This window comes from Electrophorus electricus, chromosome 18 (genome assembly GCF_041902795.1).
Source record: "Electrophorus electricus isolate QZ-2024a chromosome 18, ASM4190279v1, whole genome shotgun sequence".
Classification (NCBI taxonomy): domain Eukaryota; kingdom Metazoa; phylum Chordata; class Actinopteri; order Gymnotiformes; family Gymnotidae; genus Electrophorus; species Electrophorus electricus.
Window position 1 is genome coordinate 11,755,001 of NC_137514.1, and position 12,553 is coordinate 11,767,553.

Here is a 12,553-nt window from a genome sequence, read left to right on the forward strand (position 1 = left end):
CTGAGGCAGGGGGCTGAGACGCCTCTTCCAATGGTGGCCCAAAGAGGACTTGCCTTGCCAAGAGTGAACCAGCAGCACATCCATACTGCTAATAGGCAGCAGCACTCTTCATTAGCAGACCCCCAACTGGCCATTTGTCATATTTATCTTTTTATCGATCTGGGGGAGAAGGAACTGGTCATGGGTTTTTTTTTTGTGCATGTTTCAGCAAAATTACTTGCTGAAGATGAGGATGGTTCGGACAATTCTGGGAGGAGACTCCTTTACCTTTGTTGATGGTACCCTATCACCAACCACTGATTACCATGCAAATGAAATCCAGCTGAAATCAAAAAACAAAACATTATATTTTTATAAGGACGTTTTTAAGGAACATTAATTATCTTGTTTTCCATCTGCACTTATGATTATGTCTCAGGACATAAAAAAGCTGAAAAAAAGTATCACCTCATGTCAGTAAAAGGAAAACAAACAAACAAAAAAACACGTAAATGTGTAAATTACAGTAAATAATAAATAAATGATAATTGTAGAATATATTCCCATTTGCCTCTTAGTGCTTGCATTAATTCAGCAGCCTTTTGTGAGATGTTCTAATGAAGTAAAAGTTTCTGTTGTGAATGAAGACAGCCCTCCTCCCCTGGTGTTTGTGCAGGCAGGAGAGGCCTGCGACGAGGTCATCATTCAGGAAAATTCCATTTTCCTGTTGGAAAGCGACGCGTGACTATTTTCGCACACCCCACCCCCTTCCTCAACCTTGCTGTGTCCATGCTGGCTGAGCATGTTAATCTAACAGTCTTACTGAATGCGACGCGGTTCCCACGGTGATGGCTGCATGCTTTTTAACAGTGTAACACCGTTTCCCGACAGTATCACATCGGATCCACTCTGCCAGCCCGCGATGCCTCGCCGAGCCGTGCTTCCCCCGAGGGGCCCGGGAACAGGGCAGTGGGGGTGTGGGGAGGGTGACGGATAATCACCTTGGTGATTGACGAGGGCACCCGGTGGGGAGGGGGGAGGGGTGGTGGGTTGGGGGCGCTCGTTACCCATGCCTGTCCGACCTGCTGGTGCCGTGCTGTCAAAAGTGTCGCCTATTAGTGCCACTTATCCAGGCAGTCGGCGGTGCCACGGCAACGACAACGGTCCCTGGGCCCCACTCACCTCCCGCTCCTCCTCTTGCTCCTGCTGCTAACTTTGGACTTGCTTGAAAGGGGGAATGGAGTGACGAGACGATCGGAGCTCGGAAAGCTGAGAATTGGAGTGGCACCACCGTCGCAGCAGTGTTTGGGGGAGATGGGAGTGACATCAGCGATGGTGCCCATTAATGAGGGCCGGTAATGGTGTAATCTTGCTCGGCACAAGAGAAGGGGCTTGGTGATTGAAACCAGAGCAAGCGCAGAGCATAGCATGCACTGGCGTCAGTCTCCCTGGCTAATGCTAGCCACTTTTCTCCCCCTCTAGGTAGCAGGAATCAAAGGCATGCTGATCGCTAACCGGAAGGTGGAGAACCAGGTGAAGACGTACATCACCTACAACAAGGGGAGGGACTGGAGGATGCTGCAGGCGCCCTCTAAGGACCTGGAGGGGAATGACATTCACTGTGTGCTGGTGAGAAAGAAAGGAAAACAGGAAGAAAGTGAAAGCAAGAAAGCCGACAAACGACAGAAAGAATGAAAAGAAAGTCAATAGAAATGAGCAAATGAATGAATAAATGGACAATTTGTCTAACAATTGAAAGAGAAAAACAAAAAAAGAGGGAAATCATTATCTAAGCCTAGAGGTGTAGGATGCTCCCAGTGTTTTGGGGAGAGCTGTCATTTTTATGTAAATGGTAAAGCCTGCACTCAGCTGTGACACTGCTTCGTAGTTAAAACGTGAGAGGAGAATCTCTGTCTCATTATGACAGCATATTTTTCAAAAAGTTTTATTCCTCATTAAATCCCCATTAAGTTGCAAGTGTAGTTTATTAAGACAAAATACAATGTAATTAAAACAATGCTCAGTCCCTGAAGGATTTGATGAAAGACATCATGCTTGATGGCACACAATCAGAAAAAAAAGTGTTAGACAAGTTAAGATAACTCAGGTACCTTTTACATTTGTCATTTCAAAAGGAAGGAAGACGTTTTCTGGGTACAGCAGAAAGCATTTACAATCGGTTTGGCAGCAGCTTTGGGAAGAACTTGACACGTTTTAAAGCATGGGTGACCAGCTCCAGTCCTGGAGGGCCAGAGTCCTGCAGGGTTTGGTGATTTCATTGCTTGAATGCACCTGAACGCACCTCAAACTCACCAGTTAAATACCAAGCCTAGCAGGTATTTAGTATTTAGAAGAGGTAAGCCACCAAAGTGGTTGGTTTCCAGAGTTGGCCACCCTTGCTTTGAAGGAATCATTCACCTGAGACTACTAACAGAGCTAACAATGGCTGAAAACCGGCCGAGACCAATTAGCGACATGTCTTTCTTGCTGTTAGCAGTACTGGTGTTTTGGGCCGTAGAAATCCTTTGAGAGATGCTGAGAGAGAGAGTGGGAATATCTGGAGCCGGAACGCTGGCAAACTCAAATGGGTTCATCGGACACCCTAATTAGAGGTCTATAACGCTTTTGATTACTGCTTCTAAGTCCTGCCGTCCTGTCTGTCCTTGCATCAATGTCACGTCGGCCGTCGGGATAGATGAAAGGCGATGCTAGGCCGCAGAGCACGCGCCGGCATAATTGTCTTTTTTGTCTCGGAGGAGGGCCCCCGGGAGAGCAAGCTTTTCTGCGCTAATGCCAAAATCCTACCGCTGTCATTGTCGCTAATGAGCGTAAAAGGCAATTAGCACTCACAATAAGAGCAGGAGGCTTTGCGGAAGGCACTTTAAATGGGATTAATTCACCAGTGCACTTTGGCCAGGGGAGACACACCGGGGCATGTATAGCAGACCTGCCCATGCTGTAAACGGTGTTTGTAAAGGACGCCATTAATAGCAACATTCTTGTCACTGGATTGTACTAGAATGATCAGTTAGTAGCGCTGCAGATTTCTGGATGGAGCTTAAAGAAGTTGAGTATAGAGATGCATGATGTCTCAATGTGCACTTTTTCATTTTTGGATCAGTAAGTTAGCAAGAAAATTCACTCATTGTGAACCATTAGACTGCTGAGTAAGGGAGGAGCATATCAGTGACAGGGCGGAGCCTGCCCAATACACTGCTGAGTAAGGGAGGAGCATGTCAGTGAGTGGGAGGGGCTTGCTCATTAGGATCTTTAAGAACAAATCAAAGAATCTAGAATTGGATCCTATAATGGACAGGAGGCCAGTGGAGAGAGGCTACAACTTGGATGATAAGATTTGTTTTCTTGATGCCAGTGACAAGATAGTGAATCGCAGTTGCATTCTGAACTAACTGCAAAAAAAGCTTAGTAACAGTCACTAATACTTAAACAAGGCAGATGGCAATAATCCAAGCAAGATGATCTTAAATTGAATTTATTTAGTTATTTAGATATGTTATAAAGACATGTTGTAATATCTGTCACAATGTAAAAATCTCGAAATGGTACATGGTACCTTTTGAATGGTTTTTGGTTTAAGACAGAATACTCAAGCTGAACTATGCCAGTACATACAGTTGGCACTATCATAGTAGTCATTGTATTTCAGACAGATATTTCCATGTGGTTGTGTTTTTTTTGTTTGTTTGTTTTTTCTGAGGGATCACACTTGTTTATCACCTGCAGTGTCCCGTTGGTGCAAAAAAAAATCAGACGGACAGCCATGTAATAGCTTCACCGTGGCTAATGGTGTATGTGTCATTTTTTTTCTGTTCAGCCATTTTGTTCGCTGCACCTACAACTGCAGATGTCAGAAAACCCCTACCTGTCTGGGAGCATAACCACCAAGAGCTCTGTGCCTGGAGTCATTGTCGCCACAGGTAAAAACAAAGTTGTGCTTGTGCGTGTGTGAGAGAGAGAAAGAGAGAGAGAGAGAGAGAGAAAGAAGTAGTGAGAGAGCACAAAACAAATCAGGGAAATACCTGATGGAAATGCAGAATTTCCCGCACTTATGTTGGTCGATAGCACTGTTACACTGGCGTGTTTTCTTAAGCCCCAGCGATGAGCGGATGATTTGAAATGAGCGGCCTTGAGCACAATCGATCACTTAGGGAAATCCCATTAAGCTGTGGGAAAGCGCGCCTGAAAGGCAAGGCATGCAGTCCTGTCTGCTCTCCCCCGCTCTGTACAAACACAAACACACACACGCACACACAAAAACATGCACACAAACACACACATACACACACACACACGGTTCAGTCATCTATGCAACCAATTAGGGATGTGAAAATTATCATTCATGTTAGGTGTGGGTGTTCTGTGTATGTCTGTGTAAGACAGGAAGCATCATGTAAAATGTGAACCAAGCTATGGAGATACACAGTGTAGTCTCAGTCCCAGGTGCGTGTGTAAATAGTCCCAATCCCTGATGCCTGTGGAAGCAGTCCCAATCCCAGCTGTCTATGTTCCTGTAAATGCATCAGGATCTGATAGTTTCACTGAACTGACCATCACACCTCAATAACAATTTGCTGGGCAGATTTTCGGTTTGTTGCTGTGTCCGGGCCATGCATTCAAACGTTCAGATATAAGGCGTTTGAGAAATCTGTAAATCTTCCCAGTACTTACAACAACAAGCTCATTATTTATCATGCTGTTGTTATTGTCTGCTATTCCATTTCTTTTGAGGAGGTTATGAATGTTGCCTTTTCTTGTCTTTGCATTGTTCCTCAGGAAATATTGGCTCCGAGCTCTCCTACAATAATGTCGGCATGTTTGTATCCTCGGATGCAGGCAACACCTGGAGACACGTATGTTGACCCGAACCAGCAACCTGATACATTTCTGGCTTAAATGAGCAAGACAGCCGCACTAACAGAGTCACATCGCATGCCGTCATAGGGGTATATGGGAGATTTACGCAGTTTATATGAGGCCAAGCTGCGACTGAGTTTAGTTCAGCGTGTTCATGTAGAACAATAATATTGAATTGCTGCCAGGAGTCCTCCAGTGATCTGTAGGGTTTCATGCGTCTGCCGCTCTAACACAATCTGCTTCACTCGTCTGTGAACCAGCCGGAAAGAAATAGAGGTTCCAGGGGACTGCCGGAGCGGGGTCAGTGGGGGCACGGCTCTCGCCACTGTGGCTCGACGTTGGACGATCCCTCTGGCACCCATTGCTCAGGCAGGGGGCCAGGCGGGGGACGTTCAGTCGTCGTGAGACTCTGACTCTCGCTGCAGATCTTTGAAGAGGAGCACAACGTCTGGTTCCTGGATGAAGGAGGAGCTTTGCTGGCTGTCGCGCAGCCCGCCGCCCCCGTCAGGCACCTCTGGTACGTGCCAGCTAGCAACTTGACCCGGATCAGACCCGGACTGGACCCAGACCGCCGTCTGCATTTTCCCTGGCCGCAAATCTCATTTCTTTATAGCGCTTTCTTACATTTGCACGAAGCGTTAACGTTTATATCATACATGCTGAAATGTGACACATGAACGTACGCCTCTTCCGATAATCTCTGCCTGTCGATCAGCAAACAATCAAGAGATTGCAGGGAAAAGAAGAACAGCACAGGGCTTTCCAAAAACAGGATCTGAATCTGTTCCACACTGAACACTGGCAGTGTTCCATGTTAAAACTTCCCACTTATCCCCTTGAGTTACCACACTGGTTCCCTCTTAAAATTAGATCTCCCTAGCTCTGCTTCAGTGCTGGGTAATCCTCCTGTCTCTTTATGTGTGTGTGTGTGTGTGTGTGTGTGTGTGTGTGTGATCGCATGCTTGTGTGTGCTTGTGTGTTTTTCTTCCCTTATCGCCGAGAGCGTTTCCGGCATTAGCTTCAGGATCAGTGGGGTGTGCAATCTTCATTTCTGTTTCTCTTAAGCAAGCCAAGCAAGCTAGTCGAGCCTGGTCACATCTGTCGAAAGCAATCGCCTCCCTGCCCGCCAGCGCGCTTTTCAAACCCCATACCAGCCGTGTGTGCCGCTGGTAATGGATAGGCTATGTGTCAGTGCTCAGACTCCCACTTATATACTCAGCTGGTGGGGAGGGGGAGGGTCACCCACATGTTTTGACAAGGAAACTTTGCTGTGCCTCTTCAATTCATTTCATCATTGTCGCACAAGCTACTCCACTCTTAGGACCTCTCAGGTGGAACTGATGTGCTGTCAGAAAAAGTTTTTTGTGTGGTGTGCCCCCCGCCTTCGCCCCAACCCATGTGCACACAAAGTCTTGCTTTTCTTCTTCTCCCCTGTGGTCGTCACTGGCGTACGAGGCGTACCACCTTTTTGATCTGGTTCCTGGTTCCAAACATTTACATGAGAACTTTTTTAAAATTTGCCTGCTTTGAAATTTGCTTGTGTTTAAATTCCTCCCCCATTTTTTTTTCTTCCACCCTTGCTTTATAGAAAAGCCTTTAGGTAACTATTCTTTCTACACTTTGACATTCACTTCCCCAAGCTAAACGAGCTAATGTGCGATTTGGCACTCATAGCGTATGCGCTGTGAGTCACGGGGGGAGCGCCGGGTTCCTCCACTTCCTAAAATTTCGGTCTCTTGTGATGGCTGTTCCAGGATCAGCTTTGATGAGGGGAGACAGTGGACTCGCCACAGCTTCTCGGCCATGCCACTGTACGTGGACGGCGTGCTGGTCGAGCCGGGATCGGAGAGCCAAGTATTGACGTAAGTGAGCAAAACACCATAAACATTTACTCTCTAATTACTTTCCCACATTCTTACTACTATTCCTAAAACTCTGCTGAAAAGCCAGATAAACCAAAGCAAGATAAGACAGATGTTAAGCCAGATAAGACAGATGTTTCCTAATGCCCCATTAGTGGGGAAAGTTAATTAAAACAACTTTGACTAATGTTTGTACGTCAACAGATTTTTCGGACACTTCAGTGACCGCTCAGAGTGGCAGCTGATCAAAATTGACTACAAATCCTTGTTCACCAAACAGTGCACTGAAGGAGACTACCAAACATGGCACCTGCATAATCAGGTGAGAGAAGGTTTGGATCTGAAACATCACTTTAGAACATTTTAGGAGATTTAAGGTGAACCCCCTAGTTTAAGACGTCCCTATGGACGTCAGCCGGCTGAAGTGTTTCAGACAGAAATGATGGCAATGCCACCTTTATCCACATTTATCCACATTTCCATAGTACAGATGTTTCTGCATTCGAAACTGTGGCTCTCTGTATGGCACTATATATCACTGACCTCCTGCAGAGGAGAATGCTGTAGTTGTGATGGGTGCACGCCTCCTTTGGACCTCTGGCAAACCCAGGAAGGCCGCCAAACGATGAATCTGCTTTTTAAAATTGAGAAAATCTTATATTTTATCTTGTAGGAGATAAATGTGCCTGTCAAAACTCTGTTTGAATCTCTGTGATTGATGCACCAGCCAGTCAATTAAAAGCTTCCAGTGGAGCCACAATAATCCTCCATAATGGCCTGGTATTATTCATTTGGCCTCATTCTTGACACTTTCCTTCAGGGTGAGCCATGCGTCATGGGCCAGAAGCAGATCTACATGAAAAGGCGTCCAGGTAACTACTGCATGCTGGGAAGGGAGTCCTCCAGGATCCTGTCAGCTGAGCCGTGTATCTGCAGGGCCCATGATTTTGAGTGGTGAGTCCGAACTGACAGCGTTTTGCCGGTACATTCTGGAATCACGAATACTGCCTCATCCTCGGTGTGGTTTTTGTGCAGACAGAGGACGTCTGAGAAGTAAAGACTTGTATTGACTTTATCCCTGCACAGGGGTTTGTGTTAAACCAAGCAGCTCAACTTTAACATAGCTTCTGTCAAAAGCTTAATAGATAAACTGCTGAATCTTACAGTAGACTGTGTCTACAGACCCTGGGGATTTTAAGTGATAGAGACTTACTAAAAAGTATTTTTTGCAGGATTAAGTGCAAATAAAATCAGTAATATTTTGTTATTACAATGTGACTACTATTTTATAATAAAGTAATAGGCATTTATGAACATGTTCAGCAATGGATTCTATGTAAAAGAGCTGCATTTGTCATGTAAGGCTTGTTTAACCTTTAGGAAAAGTTGTCCAGTGGTGAATGTAGCCACGAGTTCAGAAAGTCATTCATCATAACGTTTAAAAACCTTACGCACAAACTTAATTTGTCCATACATGAGAAAAGTGCAACACCTCGCTCATTTGCCACGTCGCTCTCCGTGTTATTCCCTTTTGCCGGACAGGCAGGAAATCGTTGTTGCGACTTTGATGCGTGTGTTTCCTCATGTCGACCATGGCGTAGAAACGCAGGAAAAGCGAGCTGTCAAACAGATTTCATTTGTATGCAAATTCCATTCAGCTGCAGCATTTTTGCTTTGTTTTTTCTTTTTTTTTCTTTGAGCACAGGGCATTGTCACATTTTTTTGTTAATTCTCCCTGTACAAGGTCAAACCACAGCATTTTAATGTGAATCCATTAGCCTCTCCGCTAGTCCAGTGTTGTTTTTTATTTATTTTTCCTTTTTTTCCTCTCATCGGTAGGATTGACACACCTCATCAGCACATTCCTTGCCATTTTATGATATAAACACACTGCAAGGAAACAAACTAATTTCGTGGAATTTCCAATTAAATTGGCCAGAACTTTTAATTGACTTTGAAGTGGATAAAAGGTGATTAGCGAAACGTTTGGCTGTAATAATGCCGATGGACGCGTTAACTAATAGGTCCGATATATCGAGCCCATGTGGATTATTCTGTAAGCCTGATAAATATGCGTGTCACTTTGTTTTGAATGGAGGCCGCCATGAGAAAAGCATGGTTTCATTTTCTTTCCATTATCAGCTTAATGGAAATCGTGGCATTGGACATTGTACCATTGAACACTGCCATTGCATTAAGTATAAAAAAATTATTCATTTGTATGAGTTGTAATATTACTGTGCGGGGAGCAGGTGAACGCTATGTTTTTCGGCCACGTATAAACCTCGCTGGTCCCGTTGCTATTAAACCTTCCTAGCTACCAAACAGGTAGCTGCTTTCTTCCTTTATGGCCTGCCAAAGTGGGTATATCAGAGGAAAGGACATGACCCGAGGAAGGCCTTGTGTGAACTCTGCTTAGGCCATGAGCATGAGGCACTGGTCCGAGAACAGAGCAAATCTGCCAAAGGACCACGGAGATTCAGGAAGAAGTCTTGGTGTGGGACGTGTATATCGACAATGTGGGTACAGACCAACAAAGTACAGATGCTGTACATGCAAGCACGGGTGAGCAGGTTGATGGGTTGGTCTAGGAATAGAACGCTGCATGAACAGATTGTCTTCCTAGAGGGAAGAGAGTGCGAAGTAGCCAGACATACAAACCAAGTGCCCGTATTTGTCTATAAGTGGAAGTGTAAAAACTTGAGTTGTTTAATTTAATAACTGTTGTGATAAAGTGTTAATTGCCTGTACAGCTTACAGTGGAGGGATGGATGGATTGGCTTATGAGAAATGGCAGTATGCAATGGCATGGCTTGCATGGGTTTGTGTGTGTATCACAGCGACTACGGCTACGAGCGGCGCGGCGCTGGAACCTGCCTTGCTGCGTTCTGGTTCAACCCTGCCACTGTGTCTGCGAGCTGCAGCCACGGCCAGAACTACCTCAACAGCACAGGGTGAGCCTTACACGCACAAGTGCACACAAACATGCGTGCACACACACACAACTGCCCATGCACACACACACGCACATACATTTAGATACAGAAAAGCATTACAGTTTCTGTTCCATGTTGTGTTAATGTGAAGTTCTATGTTAGATGAGAAAGAGCTACAGAAGTGATGTGAGTCTTCAGCAGTAAAGTGAGTCTTCAGCAGTAATCTTTTGTTGGGCACATATCCAGTGCAGTGACTCTTTGTGAGCTTTTAACTGTGGCCGCTGAATAGAGTATGGAAATGCTTTTACACTTCGCGGGAACATGATCATTCAGCTCGACCTCCACACCACTTCAGTGGTGACTGCGATGGCGATGCTGAAGTTGGGGAGGGGTATTGCTGCAGGCGATAACGTGCGACGGCAATCTCGTTGCTTGGCAGCTACCGGAAAGTGGTGGCAAACAACTGCACCAAAGGGGTGAAGGAGATGTACTTGGCCCGCAAGCAGGTCTGCCCCGAGCGCCCGCCGCGGGGGCTGCAGCTGGGGACACGTGAGGGCAAACTCACGGCCAACCTGGGCAGCAACGTCACCTTCGTGGTGCAGCTGGAAGAGGTATGTCTGCCAAGGGGAGGGGCAACAGTAGACATGGGATGTCTACCAGGGGGCGGGGCTACTGTAGGCATGGTTATGTAGCACCACAGGACAGCTGCATGAAACCCCAGCAAGGATGGTAGGCGATGCCAAGCAGAAACTAGGACCAGGGAGTTGAAATCCCTCAATAATTTGCAGTGCGGACCACATTTGTGAAGTCAACAAATCACCCATACAAAGGGAGCTACACACATTACTCCTGTTCTCATGCAGATACTCTGGCTTTCTATAACTACATGTATTCAGTTCAAACTTCTTATGATCACATGGGAAGCACAGAATGGTCTTGCTCCCTCCTGCTTACTGACATACGTCACCCTTCAGCTCTGCACACCATGACACTCTCTTCCGCTTTCCATTCTGGACACAGAAAACTTAACATTTTATTTTTAATTTTTTTTTATTTTATTATTTTAGACTTGAGACTTACCCACTTGAACTCATCAACATCAGTGTAAACTGATCACACTGCAACTAAACTTGTATATATTAAATACAGATCATCTTCTCAGTTTGCTGCCCTTATAATCTGTATTTTTTTTCTCTCTGCTTTATTCAAATTAAACAAAACTTAGGCTTATTGTTATTATTAGTATTAAAGGTAGCCCGCAAAGGTTGAGGGTTGGGTAGTGATTTTTAGTCCCTGTCCAGTCTTCAAGAATTCAGGCTTTGAAGTATACTCCCTTTAAATGCATCAAATGTTAAAACAAAACAAGAACAAGAACATGAAAAACAATGACCACAGTGTTTACTGTTTAGATCGCAAATCTGGCAAGGGACCATTTGGGAGGAGTTTTCCTCTCTGCTCCAAAACAGAGCTTCATCAGCACTGACCCTCGACTAAGTAAACATTTATCATCCTGCAGTGCCTCTAGCACACCTGCTCGCCAAGAACCGACGATGGTAGCTCCTACTGTTAAACGAAAACAAACAGCAGCTCAGGCTGGCGCTGGAGAATAGATCATCTTAATTACATTTTCGCTCACAAGGCGTAGCGCTCGCCCTCAGGCAGCGTTGTCTACACTAGGACGCAGCTCCACCCAGGCTGGGGAACTTTCTAGATGCAGCTTCCTGTCTGGGCCCGGCCGTGTTTTTGTGCCCGGCGGGTGTTGAGCAGCAGGGAGGCAGCCAAGCCTCCCGCAGACTGAAGGCTTCCCACTGATACACACACACACACACACACACACACACACACACTTAAGTATATACAGTCCTGCGGCAGGTGAGTGCGTTCATCCAGGGGGGTTTTGCTGTGCCACAGTTGCCACATTACAGCTGTGATGAAATGAGGAAATGAGGGCTTATTCCCTTCATTAAGAGAGATAGATGAGGGGGGAGAGACAGAGAGAGAGTGAGAGAGGGAGAGAGAGAAGGAGAGAGTCAGCACTAGGAATTTTCTGCGAGGACTCTGGAAATCCTCCCGATAAATTTGACATTAATTTATATTCATGAAGCCCAGTGATCGGGAGATTTTGGGCAATGTGAAGGGCCCTAAATGTTTAATGTGGCCAACAGATGACTTGTGGGAGTGCAGTCAGGGCTTTAAGAAAGCAGGACGTGCAGTTTTAGAGGTTGTGGGTTGTCCTGGGAGAAAAATCCATGACAAAGGCAGTCAGGCAACCAAACTGGTGAGACAGTGATATCTGGACTGGTGTCAGGGAATAGCCTGAGACTGACTTTATACTGACTCCTGACTGTTATTCAGTAGCTTCCTTTTCTCTCTCTCTCTCTCTCTCTCTCTCTCTCCCTCTGTCTACCTCTCTTTCTCTCTGACACACACGCACACATGCACACGCACACACACGCGCATGCACATGCACACACACGCACATGCACACGCGCACACACACGCACGGACAAGGCCCTGCCAATGCCCCTCGTTTTGCTCGCCCAGCACGCTGCCAGCTAGTGCATGCAGTTACCCCGTGGGCTTATTTGTTGGGGTGGTTGAGATTTTCCCAGGCAGGGTGGCGTGAAATGTCCAGGAAGACCCGGAGGCTCCTGGAAGCGGCAGGCGTGTAAAGGGCTTGCCTAACTCAACATAACCGCACATCTCTTCTTACCTCCCCCCCCAACCGTGCTGTCACAAATTAATATCCCAGTGCGGCAAGGAGAGGGAGACAGAGCAAGGGATTTCTGGGAAGGATAAGCGCGGATTTGGGAGTATCGCGTGTAAACATACATGTACACGCCCACGCATAGTCAAACGCACACACACACATTTGGAATGGGTGGCAGCTGCAGTCGTCAA

At 46.1% G+C, this 12,553-nt stretch overlaps 1 protein-coding gene across 1 annotated transcript in view; it reads left to right on the plus strand.

Annotated features, from left to right (window-relative positions):
• Nucleotides 1-12,553, plus strand: part of sorcs3a (sortilin related VPS10 domain containing receptor 3a) — a 156,315-nt gene that overhangs the window by 125,218 nt on the left and 18,544 nt on the right. The window contains exons 10-18 of the mRNA XM_035535023.2: nucleotides 1,462-1,608; nucleotides 3,815-3,917; nucleotides 4,774-4,850; nucleotides 5,280-5,371; nucleotides 6,609-6,716; nucleotides 6,921-7,038; nucleotides 7,537-7,670; nucleotides 9,557-9,670; nucleotides 10,092-10,263. Of these exons, the coding sequence (XP_035390916.1) occupies nucleotides 1,462-1,608; nucleotides 3,815-3,917; nucleotides 4,774-4,850; nucleotides 5,280-5,371; nucleotides 6,609-6,716; nucleotides 6,921-7,038; nucleotides 7,537-7,670; nucleotides 9,557-9,670; nucleotides 10,092-10,263 (1,065 nt within the window). The remainder of the gene's footprint in view (nucleotides 1-1,461; nucleotides 1,609-3,814; nucleotides 3,918-4,773; nucleotides 4,851-5,279; nucleotides 5,372-6,608; nucleotides 6,717-6,920; nucleotides 7,039-7,536; nucleotides 7,671-9,556; nucleotides 9,671-10,091; nucleotides 10,264-12,553) is intronic.